Genomic DNA, 23,874 nt, shown 5'->3' with positions numbered 1-23,874 from the left:
TTTTCTTTTTCTTTCTTTTTTGGGGGGTGGGGGAGGGAAAGGGGCTCTCTTTCATGTTAATCTAATTGTGCATAACCCAGGCACAGTTTGCCATGTAGGGAAACTTTCTCTTCAGCGTCCTTCCCTACCACACACCCGGGGCCCCCTTTCATTCTTCCCCTTCTGAAGTCAGAGTGCTCCCCGGGCAGACACTTGGGGGAGATTCCCAGGATGGTGATGTATTCGGCTTTGCTGCTGAGGAATTTGCTATCCCCTCACTTGGCAGCAAATGAAAGTGGGTATTAATTTCTCAGAGTGCTGGTAGAAACACGAGAGCAGGACTGCAAGCATGATACCCACCCAGATCTGTATGTGATGCACAGCAGGCCGCCGTTTCAAAGGAGGGAGAGGAAAGACAATGACAAGAAAGAAAAGATTCCCCTGAGTTGACTTTCTCTGCATTTTGCGTCGTTAGGTTTTGGAGTGAGATGCGAAAGGTTCGGGCCCTGAGCGAAGTTAAATTATGCAGCTGTGGGGACGCCAGGCCCTCCAGAATAGGATGCTTCGTTTAGATTTTCCACAATGCTATTGAAGTGCTTATTTTCCTCCTGAAGAGACACAAACAGATGCAAACTTCTGTAAACACTTTAGAAACGAATTCAGAGAGTTTGGCCTCTCAGCCGTGCTCAATAGCTGACAGAAAAATGTCTAATTAGTGCAAGTGGAAATAATAGGGCCACTTGGATTCCTTCCATCCTCCTCCAAGTCTACTTTTCCAAGGAACTCAAAGGGCCTTTGTCTGGCAGGTCACCCTCTCTCAGGCTTTTGTGCTCCAACCTATTAAGAGTGGAAGGGGGAAAAATAGATGAGGCAATGTTCTCTGCTCAAATATATGGCGTGTTCACGCGGGACACAGAATAGGGTGTTTGCAGCATCCTTTACAGGTGCTCGGGGGGGATTCCTCCATTGGCCACAGCCAAAAGCAGCTCGCCCGTGCATGCTGAGAAAGCTGTCTTTCAAGCACCAGCTTTCCTTCACCAACTGCCATGGAGCCTGCTCATTTTCTTTTCTCAGTTTCTAGTAATATCACTCCTTAGACAGGGTAAAGAGAAGAAAGAAATTAAATGAGAGGCTTCACCATTTTCTGAGATAAACCTTAGAGATGCTATAGGAATGATCTGTTATTTCCTTTTTGCTCTATTGAAAACTCCACTGACATTTATTTTAGGAGTCTATCTTCGCTTGTTGCTATTTTGCCATACAGGGGAATGGGAGCACAGGGATTAAATTCTCTTCCCTACGTTGTACCCCTTCATTTATGAAGCACCCATAATGTGCCAGGCTCTGTGCTGAACATTTGACCCACCTTTCTTCTAATTCTCAAACAGCACTAAAAATCGATATTATCCACGTGTCACAGATGAGGAAATTGAGACTCAGAGAGGTTAAGTAACTTGCCATGGCAAATGAACGGAAGACCTTGGACACAATCCAGATACTTATGGTTTCATCTCAGACATTTTTTATCCCTAGAAGTGAATTTGGATCATTTTTATATCTCTGATGTCCCTAACTCCACCTAATTTTTACTGTACCTTCTTGAACTTAAGAAATACAGTTTTGAGTGTCATTTGGGGTTCAACTTCTATTGATTTCTTTTCCTCTTTAGTATAGGCTTCTTTCATGCCTGCTAATTTTTGGCTGGATTCTAGGTATTATAAATTTTACCTTATGATATGGCAGATTCTTTGTGTGCCTGTAAATATTCTTGAACTTCTTCCTGGACCTCAGTCAAGTTAGGAAATAGTTTGATCCATTTCAAGCTTGCTTCTAAACTTTCAGAGTGGGCCAAGAGCCGCTTTCTCTGAAGTTAATTTGGTCTCACTACTAAAGCATTACATTTCTGAACATCCTACCCCATGCCCTGTGAATGACATGATTTCCTACTCTGGCTGGAAGAAATACAAACTACATGAGGCTTGGGGATTGTTTCCTCTGTTCCAATCAAGTGGTTCTTTCCCCAGTCTTGGGTGGTGTCTTTCCAAACATGAGCTGATCAGTATTCTGAAGATTCAAGGGGACCTTCTGCAGATCTCTGGATTTCTTTCTTTGTGTGGCTCTCTCCTTCTGGTACTTTGCTCTGTGAACTCTGGCCACCTTATCTTCTACAGACTCTTAGAAGTTCCATCTCCTCAACTCGGGAAGACCACCTCACTAGACTCACAGAGCATCCTTTCAGCTGTGTAAGGAATGCCCAGTTGGAATAATCTCCAGTTAATCACCAAATTATCATTTCGTCTCATGGTACATACCAGCTTCCACTAGAGAGGTTTAAAATACTGAAATTAAAGGTCATCTCCTGGAAAGTTTTCTTTCCCTTATTTTAAAATACATAACAAGAACACTCTTTTCAATTGGGATTTGTTTTTATTTGCCCCTGTTTTTCTTTTTTTCTTAGAAATTTTTTAATCATAATACAGGATAGAGCTTCCTAAGAACCACTGTTTGAACTCAGTAAGTGAAGAGTTCAAGCTCCAAAGACTCAGATTCCTATGCCCAGATTCCTGTGCAGATTAGGCCCTGCCCAGAATCACCTTGATCAGACACAGGGGGGAAGCAGAAGAAAGACTGACCCTCAAGAGACTTGAGTTCCTCAAGTATTAGCTGAGGTTGTGAAGAAACTGAAGCTCTGTGCACTGTTGGTGGTATTGTTACAGGAAGGGGGATCCCTTCCAGGGCCCGAAACTGGGCTCTTGTCTAACACTCGGAAATGATTATCCGAGGAGACACATGTGCTGACAAACCAAGAGATTTTATTGGGAAAGGGCGCCCGGGTGGAGAGCAGGAGGTAAAGGGAACCCAGGAGAACTGCTCTGCCACGTGGCTCGCAGTCTTGGGTTTTATGGTGATGGGATTAGTTTCCGGATGGTCTTTGGCCAATCATTCTAATTCAGAGTCTTTCCTGGTGGCACACGCATCGCTCAGCCAAGATGGATGCTAGTGAGAGGGATTCTGGGAAGTGGACGGACACGTGGTGTCTCCTTTCAACCTTTCCCAAACTCTTCCGGCTGGTGGTGGCTTATTAGTTCCGTATTCCTTATCAGGATCTCCTGTCATAAAACAACTCATGCAAATGGTTACTGTGGTGCCTGGCCAGGGTGGGCGGTTTCAATCAGTGTGCTTCCCCTAACAGTATTGTAAAATGGTGTAAACTCTATGGAAAACAGTGTGGCGGCTCCTCAAAAACTTAAAAATGTAACTACCATTTAATCCAGCCATTGCACTTCTTGGTATATATCTGAAAGAATTTAAAGCAGGGCCTCAAAGAGATATTTGTACACCCATGTTCATAGCAGTGCTATTCACAGTAGTCAAGCTGTGGAAGCAAATCAAATGTCCACTGACAGATGAATGGATAAACAAAAACTGGTATATTTTGTTATATTCCATACAACATTTTAAAGGAAGGAAATTTTGTCACATACTACAACACAGATGAACCTTAAAGACTTTATGCTAAGTCAAGTAAGCCAGTCACAGAAAGACAAAATCTGTATGATTCACTAGTATGACATACCTTAGAAGAGTCAAATTCATAGAAACAGAAAGTAAAACGGTGGTTACCAGGGGCTAGAGAGAAGGGAGAAAGGGTTTGTTTAATGTGTATTGAGTTTCATATTTGCAAGATAAAAAAGTTCTGAAGATCTAATTTACAACAATGTGAATACACTTAACACTACTGAATGCCATACTTCAAAAAAGCTAAGATGGTAAATTTTATGTTCTGTGCTTTTTACCACAACAGAAAAGGGGGGAAAAAAATGATAGAGACTTGAGTTCCTGCCTGCCTGACCCTGACCCTTTTGACTTTGTAACTTTGGAAAGTCGACCTCTCAGTCTCCGTTTCCCTACCCTACTTAGATTTTGTAGTTACTATAAATATAAATGAAATCATTTGTGTGAACATTTTTCATAAACTATATGGTCCTACAAAGATGGAAACCATTATTGTCAAGGAGGAAAGGGAGGAGAATCAGCCCTGGAGAACAGACCTGCCTCTGAACATTGCATCCCACGTAGGTACTCTTACCCAGAATGAGAATGAAGAGCAGAACTAAACATCAGGCATGCACCTCTACGAGAAGGGGCTCACTGTGGCTTGCTGAGTCCCCTCCACAGGGTCATGAGCAGGGTGACAGGAATAGAGCTGCTGTTTCAAAGAACGGTTTAAGAGAGCCTGGCAGTGGCAGATGCTGCACGTTCTGCAGATAGCCGCTGAGGTTGCAAACCAAAGGGCCGTGTTGTTGTGCACCTAATGTAGAGGGAACTCTTGATCAGATACTCCACATTAAACAGAGCTGGGCATACATAAAGCCAGCAGCTTCCTTTTCTACCTTTAAATTTATGTCTTACAAATGTCAAATGACTGACTTGTTCTCATTTTAAAACTTGTGTTTTTTAGGTTGATGGTTTACTTGACAATCCTCAATAGAAGTTTCGAGCATTTCAGTTTTAGTTAGGCATTTTTGGTTGAGTTAAACAGAGGCACACAAGCAAATTCATAGAATAGGGTGTACATTATTATGAAGATACACATGGGATGATAAAGGAAGCCTGTAACTCTAATAATAGCATTGGTGAAAATGTGGATCTGGATTCACAGTCACATTCTCGGACCTTCACACGGGTGTTATACATAAATGTAGCTTAGCTAAACTCTACTCTCTGCTTCTTCCTATCCTGCAGCAACTGGAAAATTCTGTGTTTCTTAGTTTAGATTGATAAATTCATTTTTCAATCCAGGCCAGAGAGTCATGGGCTAGATATGAGGTAGGTACTCTTAGGTTAGCCTTCAGCTGGTGGTAAGATGGGGAGAGGGGATCAAGGTCAACACAAAACGTTGCTGCTTCAAAGGCAGGAGCAGTGGGCAGAGCAGTTTCCTTTAAAAAGGGTTATGTGTGTTAGGTGGACTTCCCAGATGGCACTCGTGATAAAGAACCCGCCTGCCTATGCAGGAGACCTAAAGAGATGCAGGTTCGATCCCTGAGTGGGAAAGGTCCCCTGGATGAGGGCACTCTAGTATTCTTGCCTGGAGAATCCCTTGGACACAAAGAGTCACAAAGGTTTCAGACACAACTGAAGCGACTTACCACACAGCACACATGGTGTGTTAGGTAATGATTAACATTGGGGTCTTTGGGCAGATCCCATAAATAACAACCCTCTTACCCTCCTAAGAAATAAAACAAAAGAGTTAGGGAGACAAGAGATTAAATATTACCTTTAATTCTGACAAAGGCTAACTTGGAAGTTACAGCTAGGTTTTAGGGCAAGGGGTTCTGCTAGATGAACCCCAGAATTATGCTGACTTCCCCATTCAGTCACAGAGATTACCAAACCAAGCAGAACACCCCACATAGGATGGTTTTCTAGAGAAGGCCTGACAGAAGAGCAGAGAAGAATCCCTATTTCCTTCAGACACTCTGATCCCCAAAGAAAAAACTGAGGAGCTCAGCAATGCATGCCCAGTTTCTTCCCAAGTTTACCAATCAAAATCGTCCCCCTCTCCTGGGGCAGAATAAGTAGAAAGAGGCCAGGAGTGCTACAGTAACTGAGTTCCCTGCACATGGAAGGAAACATCAAAAGGAGAGAAGAGATATCCCCCTAACAAGTGGTACTACTATTAATGTCACAATTTCAACAGTGATCAACTCAGAACAAAAGAACAAATACAAGAGCACATTATCACTTTTTAAACTTAAAAAACACAGTAATAGGTTAAAAGCCTTAACAAGAATGCATTAGTTTGAAAAGAGGATTATTGTGGTGGCTCTTGGTAGCAAGGTATAAATGAAAAGAAATATTGAGTTGGCCAAAACATTCATTTGGGTTTTCCATAGGATGTTCTGGAAAAATCCAAATGAACATTTTTGGCCAACCCAGTAGGATTTGGAGTCAGAATGGGAGAAATAATTCAATTGGATGATTAAAATACTGATTTTGATAATTAAATAGAATCTGCCTCTTTGGATTTTTGGTGATGATTAAATAAATTAATACATATAAAGCTCTTAGCACTGTGCCTGGTACCTAGTTTTGCCCCATAAATGTTAGTACTTATGTGATGAAGAAAGCAGTGTTTGTATAAAAAGATTAGGAAGATGGGCAATGCTTACAGTGCTTTCTAGGCTTCATATGTGAACTAACAAGCCCAGAAAACAGTCTACTTGATTCAGTTTAGCAAATGGGTGATAAATTCATTTATGTTATCAGCTGTATGACTTTTAATGTCTTTAGTGTAATAATGCCTTTAATATAATATCTTAGGCTTCCCTGATAGCTCAGTTGGTAAGGAATCTGGCTGAAGGTCCGCCGGAGAAGGGATAGGATACCCACTCCAGTATTCTTGGGCTTCCCCTGTGGCTCAGCTGGTAAAGAATCTGCCTGCAATGCGGGAGACCTGGGTCGGATCCCTGGGTTGGGAAGATCCCCTGGAGAAGGGAAAGGCTACCCACTCCAGTATTCTGGCCTGGAGAATTCCATGGACTGTATGGTCCATGGGGTTGCAAAGAGTCGGACACAACTGAGTGACTTTCACTCACTGTATAATACTTTAAAAGCCCTAAATATGTTGTTTTTCCATAAAACTTTGCCTCATTTAAATCTCTATTTCTCACTCTTCGTTATACTTTCATGTCTGTTTCTTATTTTATTCATTCACTAAACATGATCATATAAATATAAAACATTACCTAGAATTCTGTATTTCTTATTAGTTAAAATGTAGGTAATAAATGAAGCAGGGTGTTATGCACTGATGTGGAAAGCTATTCTAGATGTTATGATGACTGAAGAAACCAAATAGCACAACAGTATGTCTAGTGTAATTTCATTTAGGAAGGAAAGGAAGGAAAAGAAAGGGAGAGAAAAGAGAGAAGAAAGAAAAAGGGGAGAAAAGGAGAAAGGGAGGAAGAAAGTAAGGCGCCGCAAGGAATCAATCAATGTCTAAATATACATAAAAGAGTAGAGGAAGTTCTGGAAAGATCTCTGAGAAACCATTATCAGGAAGAACAAGAATGAAATTGGTGGGAGGCAGGGGGAAAATAAGTTAGAACATCGGGAAGCAAAGGGGCACATTTAATTTTGACTTGGTATTGTTTGGATTTTTAATAACAGGATATATGCATTTTATCACCTCTATAATTTTAGAAATGTAATAGGGAAAAAGGAATAAAAAATAGTTTCTCCCACAAATGAACTGGGATGACGACGATGATGATGACTGTCTTTGGCTCCAGTCGCCTGCTGGTTCCTCTCCTAGATCTAGGTTTTGTTGTTGTTCTTTTGATCGCAATACCTAGACTAGCCTGGTCCCAAGACTGCTCTCTCTTCTGCCGGGCGTTCTTTCGGTCCCGTTGATGGTGTCCGGTGGATGTTCCCCCAGGCGTCCCTGAAAGCCTCCATCCTCGCCCGGGACTGCGCCACGGCCGCCGCCGTCGTGTTCCTGAGCGACCGTCTCCTGTACGGGCTCGACGCCTCGGGCCAGCTGCTGCGGGTCGCCAAAGCGCTGCACAGGCTGCAGCCCGCGACGCCCATCGCCCCGCAGCTGGTCGTCCGCCAGGCCCGAATCTCAATGCACGCAGGTAGGCGTCCTCTGGCGGGCCCCCCAGGTCCCGGCGGCGCCCGGTCCGGGGCGCGTCTGCCCCCGGGGCTCCTTGACTTCCGCGGGGCCGGCGGGAACCGAGGCCCGCGGGCCTCCCCTTGCCGCCTCCCGCGCTCCCGCCGGCCGGCCTGCCGCGGCGCCCTTCCACCCGCCTCTTGCCAGCACAAAGGCCCTGGCATAAAGGGTTTCAGAGCCAAAAGCAATAGAGAAAATTGTGAAAGGGGGTGGAAAATACTAATTGGAGCTTTTGTCGTCTAACAAATCTGTCCCGCTGCTTTCAAACAGGGGTATCTGAATTGCTATACTTCTGACCAAGAGCCTTTAAAAAGCAGATTAGAATTCTACTATTTTCTCTTAGCTCTCCTGTCTCCTTTCTGTAGGGCCACTTGACTATGCTAACAATAGAGCTGACAAACCCACTGAAGTAATTTGAGATTTTTTTTCCATCACTAGGAGCACCGGTACAGTACCTGATTAGGCCTTAAAGTATCTTTTTTTTTCCCTTCTGTCACTCTGAATGAAATGAAAAATGAGGCTGCCATTCTAACTGAGGCTGTAATGTAGAGGAGGGCTGGTGGGGGCAGGGGCCTGCTCTGTGTTACCGCAAAGTTCACTTCCATAGAATTCTTGAATTATTTAAATTACTGATAACCATAAGATTTAGAAACCTGTAGCGTGCTGTACTCATTTCCAAGACTGAAAGGGTAAAGGACAAAAATAGAATGCAAGTTGCCTCTCCCAGAAACAGAACTGGCTCATTTTTAAAACTGAGTTTAGTTATTGCTATTGTTTTAATAACTCTGGACTTGAAGAGGTTAAAATATCTTTTAACTACTTCATTTCCTTTGAAAAGGAGCTGTACTGACTATACTGAATGAGACAGTTGCTGAATACAGAGAGGGGCAGAGATAAAAGGACATAAGAGAAATGGGCTTGTGGAGGCTAACTTTTCAAAAGCCCAAGCTCATTCGCTCTCAAGTTCTTGCAGCTGTGTGTAAATTGTACCCGGGTCTTATTATATAGTTTTCTTTTTTTTATTATTATATAGTTTTCTAAAGTAACTACATCAACAGAGTTAAACTTAGGGGAAAAAAAGTCTTAATTCAAATGTCCATAATTGGGGACATTTTTATAATGTTCGGGGTTTATCATCTTTAAGGTATGAGAGAAACCTAATCGCTAATATTCCTCCTGACAGCATCAGATGGAATGATGTGTCAGCAGAATGTTCTATGGTGAGGGGGTGGTGGCACCAAAAATGAGGGCTGGGTGTGGGCAGGCAGTGTTCTGATGTTTGTTCTCATTAAATAGAACTTGGAACAGAGGGCATGTTTTATAATACACTGATTTGCTGTAGTGTGACTTGTTAATCAAGGTCAAGTTGGTAGGCAGGCGTATTGATAGCTTTGCTTTACACAAGCAAATAATCTTTTCACTTATTTGGTTGGTTGGTTGGTTGGTTGGTTCTCACACCTCTCACCAAGGTAGTATAGAACTTTTCTCCTGATGATGGGTTAAGCCTTGATACCATCATGAGCAGTACACTTCTCTGCCCACATATCACATGTCTAAGGTAAAAGTCCTAGATCCTATTCTCCAGCAGTTGGAGTTGTCATTTCCTCAAAGATACTGCCAGAAGTACCTGAAGAAAACAAACTCAGCCTCAGGATTAGGTGCTTACTTGTAAACATCTGCCCCCAAACATCTCTTGAGCCTCTACCTCCGCTGGGTTTCCCAGAGAGAAAGGGAGGCTTAGAGCAGGGGCGGTGTCCTGGAAAGCAAAGAAGGTACAGGGGAAGGGCATCTCAATCCCCAGCATTTGGGAAACCCTGATGCAGGAGAGGTGTGTGTGTGATACTATACGGGTAAGGAAATAATACGAGGGGACAGCACAGTCTTCCTGTTTTGCCCTTTGACTCAGCCTTCCTGGTATCCACTCAAAATCCATTCCAAAGGTCTAAGTATTCAACATCATGAGATTTCAGAGGCAAGAGAGGATGCCCTGGGCCTGCTCAGCTCACTCTTGCCTGAAATTAGATAAAACCTTCCAAGCCACAATTAGAGATAAAGAGTCAGACGTACAGTTCCATCAACGTGGAGAATGCGGAATCTTCTCCCATTACATAAATATAGTAAATTAAATTTTTTTAAATGCACAAAAGGTAGATGTTCAAAGTCAGAATAATAGATTACTGCTCCTGACTCTATACCAAAGGGATTTACACTTGGATACAGTCTAAGGGAGGGGATTGCCGCTTTAATTCCTGTGCAGGGACAGGGCCTTGGGCTTCATGGGGTGAAATATTTGCATAAAATTCTTAAAAGTTTGCACAGCTATGAAATGGAACTGAACAGCTCTACTAACCCAGCCAGAGAAGTGGGGGAGGAAAGCTTCCTCTCTGCCCAAACTCTGAGATGGAAGCCAAATAGATATATATATATTTTGTTGTCGTTCAGTCACCCAGTCATGTCAGACTCTTTGAGACCCCATGGACTGCAGCACTCCAGGCCTCTCTGTCCCTCACCATCTCCCGGAGCTTGCCCAAGTTCATGTTCATTGCATTGGTGATGCCGTCCAGCCATCTCATCCTCTGATGCCCTCTTCTCCTTTTGCCTTCAATCTTTCCCAGCATCAGAGACTTTTCCAATGAGTTGTCTGTTTGTATCAGATGATCTAAATACTGGAATTTCAGCTTCAGGATCAGTCCTTCCAGTGAATATTTAAGGTTGATCTCCCTTAAGATTGACTAGTTTGATCTCCTTGCTGTCCAAGGGACTTTCAGGATTCTTCTCCAGCACCACAATTTGAAGGCATCAGTTCTTTGGTGCTCTGCCTTCTTTATGCCTCCAGCTCTCACAACCATACCTGACCACTGGGAAGACCACAGCCTTTACTATATGGACCTTTGTCGGCAGAGTAATGTCTCTGCTTTTCAACACACTGTCTAGGTTTGTCATCTCTTTTCCTGCCAAGAAGCAATTGTCTTCTGATTTCATGGCTGCAGTCCCTGTCCGAGGTAATTTTGGAGGCCGAGAAGAGGATATCTGTCCCTACTTCCACCGTTTCCCCTTCTATTTGCCAGGGAGTAATGTGTTTGTATATATCCATCCAAAAAGAAATAGCAACAAGTCTGTGCCAAGTGTCTGTGTGGAGTCTGAATTTACCCACAATGAATCCCCCACCAAGTAATTAAGAGAAAACTAATTCAGTACTGAAATTTCTGGGACCTAGTGGATCAAGTACAAGCCTATGCTCCAGAGAAACATCCACACTCCAGAGGTGTCTCTTAATGTCCAGACCAGAAAGGTACACAGTGTCATGTCTGCCACATCCTTTGTCCACAGTAGGTCACAGGGCCAGTTCAGGCTCAAGGAGAAGGAAAATAAATTCTAGATTCTACTTCTTGTTGGAGGAATGGCAGGGTCACATTGCAGAAGAACATGTGGGTTGGAAGAGATTGTTGTGACCACCTTTGGAACACACTCTGCCACAATCAGGTATATGTCTGTGTGTGCACTGTGAAATAGGGTGGTCAGGGAAGACCTTATGAGACAGTGAAGTGACATTTGAGCAAAGACCTAAAGGAGAAGGGAGCAAGCCTTGTAGATATCTAAGATAAAAACATTCCGAACTAAAATAATTGCAAATACAAAGACCCTGACATGGGAGCAAGTCTGATAGTTCAAGGGATAGTCGGGAAGCCACTATCACCAAAGTAGGAGTGAGGATGAGGGAAAGAAGGTAGAGATGAGGTCAAAGAAGTCCCAGGGACCAGACCATGGAGGGCTTAGAGGGACCTGGAAGCAGAAATGGATAAAAGGATAAGTGATTGCGATTCCTACTTACATTCACAGGTTAGGCCTATGCATTAGGTTAGGCCTATGAATTCATAGGTTAGGCCCCTCCTATGTGGTGTTGATGAAGTCAGTGAAAAGTTTACAAAGAACTTCTCTACCAACCCCCTAGAAAATTCCTTCCTGATAATTCTATGGTGGTTTAGTCACTAAGCTGTGTGCAACTCTTTGCGACTCCATGGACTGTAGCACACCAGGCTCCTCTGTCCATGGGGTTTCCCAGGCAAGAATCCTGGAGCGGGTTTTTTGTTTCCTTCTCCAGGGGATCTTCCTGACCAGAGATTGAACCTGGGTCTCCTACATTGCAGGGGGTCTCCTACATTGCAGGCCGTCTCCTGCATTGCAGGCGGATTCTTTACCAATTGGGCCGCCAGGGAAGCCCTAATAATTCTATAAATAGTCCTCTTCACTTCACAGGCAACTCAACTGTACTTTTGGACTAGAGTCCTGGCATAGTTTTCACAAGAAAGAGATGCAGCCTCTGAGAAAGGTTTGCCTATACTTCTCAAGCCTTACTCTGTATGAATGGATTATTTATTCATATAAATGAATGTGTGTGTGTACATATACACATGTGTGTATACATGTGAGTCTAATCGCAGGTTCAGTTACTACATAACTTCCCATCTTACCAACTCCTGAAAGCTGTGTCTTTTTCACTTTTGTGTGTGATGTGGTTACTGATTTTAAATTTTAAAATAGGATGTTTCCCTGTTATAATGTGTTAACCTTAGAGCATGAACAGCAGTAATATTTAAAGCACGTGTTCAAAACTGATTATGTGGCATTTGGTTGCTTCTTTTCAGGGAAACTTTTAAAAGCAGAGTATATCCTGAGCAGTCTAATAAGCAACAACGGAGCAACGGGTAAGGTGCTCCCGTATCTTCACCATAACCTTCACACACTGTCCCTACCGGAGTTCCAGCTTAGAAACAACCTAAGGGCTTCGTAGTTACTGTACACTGGATATTCCCAGAGCTCCCTGGAACTGGCTCTGCCCCTGATGAAAGAAGTGGCTACGGTCAAGCAGTTTACTTCTCTGTTTCCATTTTCTCTTATTAAAAATGAAAACAAAACAACCACGTCTTCTAATATTGCCCTGTGGAGTGGCGTGTGGTACCTAATCAGCATTAGCTGTGAAAGTAGGTAACTCCCTGGGCTTCAGAAAAGGCTCAGCTGAAGCTTTGTAAAGAATTGTGAATGGAAATTGACCCTGTAAGTTCAGGAGAATACACTTATAGTTTTATGTATTTAAGTGATCTGAAAAATAAACTGTATTTGGCTACAGAGAAACTGTAGTAAAAACTTACTTTGAAATGGATTTCTTAGACTAGCTAATCATACATGAAAGGAAGGAAGTCCTAATAGTTGAGTAACAAGTAATTTAAGCCTCAGATATCTTGTCTGAATTTCTGGGCGCTTAAGCCAACAAGTTTCCCAACAAGTTGAACACAATTCCCGGTCAAATTTTTTTATTCCTATTTTTTGGCTGTGCCATACACGGCATGTGGGATCTTAGTTCCTGGACCAGGGATTGAACCCGTGCCCGCTGCAGTGGAAGTGCAGTATCTTAACCACTGAAGCTAGGGAAGTCCCCTAGTTGACTTTTAAGCTCAATATACTTGGATATAAGGTCTCAAGCTCCCTGAAACTTGTAGACATTTCCAGTGGGAAGCCAATTGGAAATAAAAATATTGACCACATACCTCTCTTCTGTGGCCACCATCACTAACCTACAATACGCATTATTCTCCATCTTCTGCACTTGCCAACACACATACACATGTAGATAAAAAGCCAGGGAGAAAGTAAGGGGGGTCAGTGTGGTGCAGAATAGTGAGAGATTATAATAAAGAGCCTGACTATTTTTGATGTTTGGCCACTGGCAGTTATCAGGCCCCAGCTTCTTCCCTTGTGCCCCACATCTGGACAGACTGAGCTTTTTTAAAGCTCATTTATCAGTAAACCTTGGCCTAGCTTGTGGAAACCTTTACCCCAGCCCCACAGCCAAATCAAAATAAAAAGAGAAGCCACCCACCACTCCCTTCACTTCAGTCAAACGGAGCAGCTTAGGTGCCTTCCCTGCCCTCCTCAGAAAGGCTCGTTATGTGAGCACTAAGTCTTTTCATATCCCCTCGGTGCATGTGTGGAATCATCAGTTTCAACATCCAAACCAATTTTGGGTGAATGGGATGGATCCTGCCCTCCTCTCAGGAACCACGAGACAGTTGGGGGGACACTGTAGTTAATTAACCTGGGAAGCCTTGGAGGCAAGACCATTGAGGATGAGCCCTGAAGTAGGAGTCGGAGGGAGCAGAATCCCAGGTACTGGGAGTGACAAGTTCAGATACCGTGAAGCAAGTGTGTGTGCACACACGCACACATTCAGTCGTGTCTGACTGTTTATGACCCTGTGGACTGTAGCTCACCAGGCTCCTCTGTCCACAAAACTTTCTAGGCAAGAATACTGGAGCAGGTAGCCATTTCCTACTCCAGGGGATCTTCCCGGTCCAGGGATCAAACCCGCATCTCTTGCATCTCCTATATTGACAGGTGGATTCTTTATCATCAGCAAGAGTTGGCTGCTATTGTAAGGGACACAAGCAGTGCCCAGTTGGTTATGGGGAGAGGTGGGGACCAGGCAGGAGTCAACTTCTGTGAAGCCTTGTAGGTTATAGCAAGGAGTTTAGACCTTATTCTATATAGAGAAGAGATTGTCTACCGAATCCATGTCACAAGTGTTCATGAAGGCTTCCATGTACATAGTTTTATTTCACCAGGCTGTTTTTTTAATAATTCAAGGCCAAAAATGTTTTTCTTTGCCCCCCTCTTTTATTATAGGTACCTGGCTGTACAGAAATGAGAGCGACAAGGTCCTGGTGCAATCAGTCTGCATTCAGATAAGAGGGCAAATTCTGCAGAAGTTGGGTACAGTCATCCTCTCAAGTCTCATTTACCAAGTCTGGCTAAGAGATTCCACTGTGGGCTTTTCTCATTGTATCTGGTTGATATTGTTCTACTTCCCTTAGTTTTCTCATCAAAAAGAGACTGACACTTAAGATGCCAGGAATATTATGAGTATTAACAAAACAAAATAGTTTTCTGGTGAGTTTTATTAAAGAAACTTACGTTTCTATATTGTGACTTTTCTTGGTACTATTTCTGGCATCTGGCTGTCATTTCAGCAGGACTCCATGTGATAAGTGACTCTCTTATTCTAAACCTATGCTGACAACTGGGCTTCCCAGATGGCGCTAGTGGTAAAGAATCCACCTGCCAATGCGGGAGATGCAAGAGACACGAGTTCAGTCTCTGGATCAGGAAGATCCCTGGAGTAGGGAATGGCAACCCACTGCAGTATCCTTGCCTGGAAAATCCCATGGACAGAGGAGCCTGACAGGCCACATACTGTCCATGGGGCTGCAAAGAGTCAGACATGACTGCATGCATACACACACCATGATAACTTACCCGTTTGTTCCTCGGAGGGCATTTCTGAGTTTTACTAGCAAAGCTTAGAGGGACCTTAACTGTATTTTAAAATGCAAACTAATGTATTTGAAATTTTTAAATAGAAGATGGTAATTGTTATCTTGAAAATAATGGAGATAATCATTTATATATTAATATATTTCATATGCACACATGTGATATGTAATATTTCTTACTGTTTCCCTGTGAACAGGAGAAATTATCTGTATTAAACCAACCAGAAAAGCAGATTGTTGTTTTTCTAGCAGGTTGCTATCTGCTCATTGCTGTCAATCTCGTCTAGTTGTAAATTTTCTTACAAAATGCAAAATCATCTTTCTGTGTTAGTTTTTAAAAGTATTTTCTAAAAGAAAAAATAATAAATAAAAGTATTTTCTGACACAAGAGCAGAGACACTAGCAGTTTGTCCTATCTCCTTTTTTGCAGGGATGTGGTATGAAGCCGCAGAGTTAATATGGGCCTCAATCACGGGATACCTGACACTTCCTCAGCCAGATAAAAAGGTTATTTATCTCGTGTTTATTTTCTCATTTTCTATATTTGCCTTTGGAAAGTTATCACCTTATGGCACAATTGAGTTTATCATTTATCAATTTTATTGGTTATATTTTTGTTGATTCTTCTACTTTATTGACTATGCCAAATCCTTTGACTGTGTGGATCACAGCAAACTGTGGGAAATTCTTCAAGAGATGGGAATACTAGACCACCTGACTGCCTCCTGAGAAATCTGTTTGCAGGTCAAGAAGCAACAGTTAGAACTGGACATGGGACAACAGACTGGTTCCAAATTGGGAAAGGAGTATGTCAAGGCTGTAGGTTGTCACCCTGCTTATTTAACTTATATGCAGAGTACATCATGAGAAATGCTGGACTGTGTGAAGCACATGCTGGAATCAAGATTGCCGGGAGAAATCAAAACCTCAGATATGCAGATGACACCACCCTTATGGCAGAAAGCAAAGGAGAACTAAAGAGCCTCTGGATGAAAGTGAAAGAGGAGAGTGAAAAAATTGTTTTAAAGCTCAACATTCAGAAGACGAAGATCATGGCATCTTGTCCCATCACTTCATGGCAAATAGGTGGGGAAACAGTGGAAACAGTGACAGACTTTATCTTCTTGGGCTCCAAAATCACTGCAGATGGTGATTGCAGCCATGAAATTAAAAGACGCTTACTCCTTGGAAGGAAAGTTATGACCAACCTAGACAGCATGTTATAAAGCAGAGACATTACTTTGCCAACAAAGGTCCATCTAGTCAAAGCTATGGTTTTTCCAGTAGTCATGTATGGATGTGAGAGTTGGACTGTGAAGAAAGCTGAGTGCCGAAGAATTGATGCTTTTGAACTGTGGTGTTGGAGAAGACTCTTGAGAGTCCCTTGGACTGCAAGGAGATCCAACCAGTCCATCCTAAAGGAGATAAGTCCTGACTATGCATTGGAAGGACTGATGCTGAAGCTGAAACTCCAATACTTTGGCCACCTGTTGCAAATAACTGACTCATTGGAAAATACCCTGATGCTGGGAAAGACTGAAGGCAGGAGGAGAAGAGGATGACAGAGGATGAGATGGTTGGATGGCATCACCAACTTGATGGACATGAGTTTGAGTAAACTCTGGGAGTTGGTGGTGGATAGGGAAGCCTGGTATGCTGCAGTCCATGGGGTCACAAAGAGTCGGACACAACTGAGTGACTCAGTGACTGAGCTGAACTGAACTGAACATGGACATAGGACCAGGATAGACTTCCCTGGTGGCACAGTGGTAAAGAATCCACCTGCCAATGCAGGAGACTTGGGTTCAATCCCTGGGTTGGAAAGATCCTCTGAACAAGAAAATTCAGCCCTCTCCAGTATTCTTGACTGGGAAACCCCGTGGACAGAGTAGCCTGGTGGGCTACAGTTCATGGGGTCGCAAAGAGTCAGACATGACTGAGCATGAGCATGAATGGAAGAACAATAGGACCAGAAACATTTAAAAGCTCCCTCTCTGTCCTGCTCATCCTTACTGACAGCTAGACTCCTGGCCTGTATTTAGTGTTTCTCTATATATTTGCAACTATCTGTTTGTATATTTATTTCTACTTATCCATTTATTCCTACTGGTATTGATTTTATTATATATTTAGCCTTCACCTCATTCCATAACATAGTTGGGATGGCTCAATTGCATCTCAATTTGGTTAATTCTCCTTTGGTAAAATCATTCTCCTTTGGTTAAGTGGGGAAAGACCTCAGCCGTTTACATAGCATCTTTATTTGAGAAATTGAGAAGCACCATTAGCTTTCCTTGGTGTACTCATCCTCTGTGACTCTGTGAGAATATTCTCCTCGTTAACTGAAGCTTTGGGTTACACATTTCCCTGAACTGTGTCAGCAACACTGCTGCCTACAATCCTTTTAACAACACAAATGGAGTTGAGGGTGGGGACTCTTGTTTGGGTCAGTTCTTTATACCTAGCATTGTGGACAAGTTCATGTTGATGATCGAGCAAAGCCCTGCTAAGCAATAGCTGAGTTTACGTTATGCCCATGTCCTCAGGATATGATAGTCTTTCAAACCCAGTGACATCCAGTCGAGAAGTATCTTCAGAGTCATAATAACAAATGATAATAATAAGCAATGGTTCATATGGAGGGCCAGTCATTGACTGTGGGACTTGAGAGCAAGAATTGACTGTAAGTTCCTCATCTGTGTTTTGTTTGTATTTCCTTACAGGGCATTTCCACGTCACTAGGTATACTGGCAGACATCTTCATCTCCATGAGCAAGAAAGATTATGAAAAGTTTAAAAGCAGTCCTGACATTAACCTGGTAATCATCACTTGGCAAAACTATGGTGCAGAGCAGCATCACCTCCAAAACTGTCACTGTTATTCTTGGCTAGTTCTCTCTTCAGGAGTCAGGGAGCACAGTATCTCCCCTCTTCGAGTAACATGAACAAGCTGAGGAACAGCTCCTATGTTGTCCCATTTGACTTTATTACCCCAGCACCTAGCACAGCACCAGACCTACAGAGGGTACTAGGGGGAAAAAAGACTTGATGAATGAATGAATGAAAGAAATCAAAGTGATAAATGCTTTGAACCCCATGATTTCCTTTCAGATTATCACAAAATTCATTTTCCACACTTGGACTCTCTCAATGACAAAGTAAGAGAGTAATAACTTTAAGACTTTAATTACAGTCTGTCCAAATCACATCAGTTGCTTGTCCAGGCTTCTATCTGTAATAATAATGATTATGAATGTTTGTTTATTGTTTTATAGCTCAAAAAGTGTGTGTACACATGTACGTGATCCACACACACCACATCTACCTAGGCATAAGTTAGAGCAGAATGTGTCACTCCCATTTTAGAGGAAAGTAAACTGAGGTCTAGAGAAACTAGGTGACCTCCGCAACCTGCACAGTCAGTAAGAAAGAGAACTGGGAGCAGAAACCAGATCTCTGACCCGTTCAGAGCATTGCACAGACGTTGACTATTCTCTGCACTGCACTCAAATTGACGTTTTTAATAGTGTCATCAACATTGCCTTTTTTCCAATACCAAAACAACAGTAGTAACTGGACTCAGTACTAATTAGTATAGCATAAGAACCCATATAGCTTGCTGCTTGTTCTCTGAAGCTTAGCAAAATGTTGCTTTTGCTATCAGACAGACCAAAACACAGGAAAGGGGTTATGTTCCTTGTTCAGTGAAGTTCTCTGAGGATTGTTTAAAATTGCAAACTGCCCTTCCGCCTTGGACCTCCTTGACCTCTTCTTGCTGTATTTTTCTCTGGAACATTTATTGCCATCTCAAATATTACATATTTTACTTATTTTGTATATTGATTAATCCCCTCCCCTTGATAGAAAATAAGCTCATTGCAGGCTCACTGTCTCCTCTCTCCTTCATGACTAGAACAGTGCTTGGCACAATACATATTTCTGGAATAAATGAATGAATCTTAATTGCTATGAAATTGTACGTTAAAGGCTTCTTTGCCAAGAACAATGCATAAATCATTAGTGAATCTGACTGTGAAACGCTCACAGTTCTGTGAACAGAGAGCTGCATGATCCTCTGAAGAAACTTGTCTGAATTACTTTGCGTGGGCAGGCACTGTGAATGTTGGCACGTGTGAGGCTCTCTCTGTGGTACGAGTTGGAGATGGATGGTGTGTGGGTGTGGGGGAAAGGATGGTCAATGCCCTGGGGTCTTTACCCACTTACTCTTTCTTGGCACTGTTCTGAAATGAGTGTGATGAGGCGCAGGGCACCCCTCAAAACCTTGAAAGAAAAGTAAAGGAATTTTATAGCCTGTCTTTTGCTAGTGGGTAAATCATTGTCAGCAGTACACTCGGCCTCTTGTTTTCTCACAGCACGCTTGGCCTCCTGTTCCCTTGCAGGGCCTGCTGAAGGAGTTTGACCACCACTTGCTGTCAGCCGCTGAAGCCTGCAAGCTGGCGGCTGCCTTCAGCCCCTACACGCCCCTCTTTGTGCTCACGGCTATGGTAAACAGGGCGTAGCCCTCCTTGCTCCTCTACCCAGAGACAGACATCACCAGGGGAGGGAAGAGTCTAACCCTAAGATAGGATTCGTGTGCACCATTAGATAATTGTGAGCGGACTTCATGTATGTAAAGGTCATACCAGTCAGAGTAGTGACATCCTGCTGATGGGGAGCTAAGTTACTGCAGCCGGAGGATATGATGGTATCTGCTGTAGAACAAGGGCTCCCACGCATGTCTGCTGCTGCTAAGTCACTTCAGTCATGTCCGACTCTGTGCAACCCCATAGATGGCAGCCCACCAGGTTCCCCCATCCCTGGGATTCTCCAGGCAAGAACACTGGAGTGGGTTGCCATTTCCTTCTCCAATGCATGAAAGTGAAAAGTGAAAGTGAAAGTGAAGTCGTGCCCTTTCAAAATACATATTCTTTGGGTCTACCCTAAATCCACTAAATGTAAAGGACTGGTATTCTTACCTAGAAATCATTCATTATGGAATACCTCCCAGGTGATTCAAATACCCAGAGGGATTTGGAAGCCACAAGTCTATTGTTTTGACCATCAATAAACAAATTATGTGTTTGTATATAACAAAATTATTACATCCATGTCCCATGTTTAGACTCTGTTTGCTAAAACTAACATTAGCAACAGTGACAGCAATTTTATCATCTTTGATCAAAAGTATCAGGGCTACAGTAGGATGGAAGCTAAAGCTAATTTCTTACCCCTTCGTGCCAACCAATCACATGTGTCCTAGTCCTATCCCCTGAGGCATCAAAAAGATCACAGGTCCTTGACTCAATGTTTATGTATTTTTATTAGAATATCCATGGCACACGTTTTTTTAAAAAAAGAAAAAACTATTTCTGATGACTGCCCTCCAGGAATGAAAACTTTCCGATTCACTTCCAGTTTCTAATTCAGTGTCTGATTTTGTATCTGATGTTTTCCTCAGAATATTCGTGGCACTTGCCTGTTGTCATATAGTAGTTCTAAGGACTGTCCTCCAGGAATGAAAAACTCATATCTATGTGAAGCCAAAGAAGCCTTTGAAATTGGCCTCCTCACCAAGAAACGTGATGAACCAGTTACTGGAAAACAGGAGCTCCATAGTTTTCTTAAAGCTGCTTTTGGTCTCACCACTGTGCACCAAAGACTCTATGGGGAGATGGAGACCGTCCAAACAGCAAGTCAGCTCTGTAGCGAAGCTATGGGAAAGTTGTATACTTTCAGCAATTCCTCCGGAAGTCAGGAGAGAGAAGCTCTCTCTCAGGAAATCATGTCTGTTATCACCCGGGTGAAGGAACAGTTACAAGTTCAAAGCTTCTCAAATTTAGATGACAAGTCTTACGTTCCCGAGGGATTCAGGCATGGATTAGAGAAGCCCATCTTACATGGGCAAGTGGATTTCCAAAAAATCCTTGAACCCTATTCACAGCACCACACTTCAGTGTGTGAAATATTTGAAAGCACTTGTGGAAACAACAAAAATAAACAGAAAGGTATGAAAACAGGAGTCTGTATCACTGATCTAAAAACAGAAACAAAAAACATAGATACCATGAGTGCCACTGAGGACAGACCACATTTTGAAAAAGGCATAGTAATATCTTCCTCCCGAATTGCAATGAACAGTCAGGAGAAACTCAGGAGGGTGGGGAGGAGAAACTGGGCCGGTTCTGATGCATTTCGAGTCTCCGTGGATGAAGATGTGGAGACCGAAGCTGAGTCAACAGACCACAGTAGTGGTGGGGGAGCTGTTCTGAACAAGTCTCTGAGTGACAGCCAGAGCTCCAGTTCTTGGAGCAAGTTATCAGGGTACATATCTTCTACAAGCTGGGAGGAAGTGAATTATCATGTTGATGATGTGTCCCCCGGAAAAGAGCTTAGCAAGGAAGAGCATCTTGTGGACACTCAGTGTTCTACTGCCCTGTCAGACGAGCAGGAGGTGAATGGGGCCAGCAGAGCTGAGCGTCCACTCTCTTCAGAGCTTCATGGTCTCTCTCTCCAGGTGTCCAAGGATGACAGTTTAGAGTCTTCTCAATGTCAGCTGCACAAGTCCATGCCCTTGGCAACCTTCCCACCTCATAACACAACAGACATTTCACTGGCCTCTGGTGGAGGGTGGTTTAAAGAAGGTAGGCAGGAAGTTGGAAATGTGGGGTCCAGAAATACTTCTGCTCATTCCAGACCCTCATTTTGTTCTGCTTCTTGGACTTCTGATTCTGGTTGGCCTAAGAACATGGCCACATATCCTTCCATCCAAGAAGAAGAAACCTTTGAAACAATTGATGAGTTTCGAGAAATCAACGGTGACGCCAAGCACGGGGATGAAGAAGAGAAGAGAGAAGAAATCAAAGGAGGCACAGGTCCTGCATTTAAAGATAGCCCCTGCTGGGTTGACCCAGAAGGAAAAATAGCAGAAAGAGCAGAAGATGTTCCTGTAGACTTCCACTCAGTCGTGGACGAGTCTCTGGACAAAAGTTCCACGGTAGCGTGTAACTCTTTCACTCCTCATTGGCTTGTTCAAAACCCTAACTCAGGAAAAAATGGTCACTCAGTCAAAGAGCAGGGCATTGACCCTGATGCCTCCACGGTGGATGAGGAGAGCCCGCTGCTGGGCACTGCAGATGTTCACACCACGAGCACATGTGGCTGCCCTAGACCGTGCGCTTGGAAGCAGCCGCACATTCAGGGAGCCCAGATCCCCAGTTCCTCAGTAAGCAGTAAGCCTCCCAGCCCTGTCCTCAGCGAGGACTGCACTACCACGGAGGAAGCAAATGAGCCTGGAAACCTGCTCAACTGCAGCCAGAACTCCAGCTTGTCCTCACCTTGGTGGCTGAAATCACCAGCAATCTCCAGTGGTTCTTCTGATGGAGAAAATCCATGGTCTTTTCTGAATTCCAGTGGAAGTTCTTTTGTTTCATTGCCAGGAATGACAAAGCAGGTGATCCTTGAGGCCCGCACCCTGCAGCCTGATGACTTTGAAAAACTCCTGGCAGGAGTGAGGCATGATTGGCTGTTCCAGAGGCTGGAGCATACAGGCGTTTTTAAATCCAGCCAACTCCACGGAGCACATAGTAAGTACGCCCTTTCAGGAAGCATCTCTGCTTGTTGAGGGCCCTCTGAAGTTTCTGTTCTGTGGATCACTTATAGCTCATGAAAGATATAGACACCTGTGATGCTTTGTGAGTATACAGAGAAAGATGTAGTTCAGGGGCCTCTTCTCTCCCTGTTTGATGGACTCTAAAGGTTGCAAAGAATAGAGACTCACTCAGGCTGCCTCACACATTGGAGATGTGCTACATAGGCAGTAAGGGAGGATCTTACAGAACGTGGGAGCAGTCATCAGTCAGGTTTGAAACAGCTCTGGATGCCATATATACTCACTGATCATATATACTCCATTGATCCTCATTGCCACAGCTGGTTTTCTCTGTTTCCCATTCAAAACCCCAGGGGGTGGAGTTTGACCTAGTTACACAGTGCCCTTCTAGCAGGCACTCGTCATGTCCGCACCTATGCTGAGCGGTTTCTTGCCAGGTGCTGCATTGATCGTGTGTGTTTAGCAGCTGCTTCCGGCCTCAGGAACAGCACAGGGAAGCCTGAGCCGGGGCCTCCCAGCAGCCAGTGCGTCTAACCCAGCTTAGAAGTGGTGGAGAAGCTGGGGAGAAGACCAAAGAAGGTTCTTCTCTTAGCCCAGAGGATCACATTATAATATCCTCCAAGGTACTGAAGAATTATTTGAATGAGGAAAAAAAACTATTGCAAAATGCCTTTCAGAGGAAACAAGCTATGTGGATTGCTAAGCACTGGATACTAAAGCAGTAGTTCTCAGCACTGGTGCCACATGAGGATCTCCCAAGAGGCTTTTAGCTCTTTAAAACTTCCAATCCCTCACCCCAGAGATTCCGGTCTCATGAGTCTATGGTGTGGGTCCAGGCATCTGTATTTTTTAAGAGCTCCCCGGTGATTTTTGTATAAAGCCAATGTTAAGAACTTCTGCTTCAAAGTATTTCAGTGTTTTACCTGCCACCTTGAAGTCAGAGTAAAAGATCAAGTTGTTGCCAAAAGAAGCAAAATTTTCTAATAATGGCGTTTCCCTGCTTTCTGCGAGAGTCTGCAGTTTCAAAGTTCCATTTCTGAGAGTTAGGGAGCTGCTTTATTGTTTTGTCTGCGTGCCACTTTATGGGTGAAAAAGCACATGGGAGGAAGCGAGCCCCAAAGCTGAAGAAACTGGACAAGTTATGCATCCGCTCCTTGCTTCTTGCCTTAGTTCACTGCCCTTTCTACGTGTGTGGACATGCAGTTCGCCGTTCATTCCCTTCCCCAGCTTCTCTGATTGAGTCACCCAACCCTGAGCATCATCTCTCCGCAACCTCAGGT

General features: G+C 43.5%; 1 protein-coding gene across 12 annotated transcripts in view; it reads left to right on the top strand.

Moving 5' to 3' along the window:
- ALPK1 (alpha kinase 1) overlaps positions 1-23,874 on the top strand; it is a 121,803-nt gene that overhangs the window by 90,844 nt on the left and 7,085 nt on the right. For 11 of the 12 annotated variants that reach the window (XM_043871151.1, XM_043871141.1, XM_043871146.1 and 8 more), the window contains 7 exons: positions 7,424-7,622; positions 12,304-12,363; positions 14,339-14,425; positions 15,416-15,492; positions 17,709-17,804; positions 19,386-19,490; positions 20,444-22,568. In XM_043871151.1, the coding sequence (XP_043727086.1) occupies positions 7,424-7,622; positions 12,304-12,363; positions 14,339-14,425; positions 15,416-15,492; positions 17,709-17,804; positions 19,386-19,490; positions 20,444-22,568 (2,749 nt within the window). Of the gene's footprint in view, positions 1-7,423; positions 7,623-11,944; positions 11,988-12,303; positions 12,364-14,338; positions 14,426-15,415; positions 15,493-17,708; positions 17,805-19,385; positions 19,491-20,443; positions 22,569-23,874 lie in introns of those variants that run through there. The other variant, XM_043871152.1, reaches the window with a different exon arrangement.

The sequence above is a fragment of the Cervus elaphus genome, chromosome 17 (genome assembly GCF_910594005.1).
Source record: "Cervus elaphus chromosome 17, mCerEla1.1, whole genome shotgun sequence".
In the NCBI taxonomy this organism is placed as follows: domain Eukaryota; kingdom Metazoa; phylum Chordata; class Mammalia; order Artiodactyla; family Cervidae; genus Cervus; species Cervus elaphus.
This window is presented reverse-complemented; position numbering and strand designations above follow the sequence as displayed.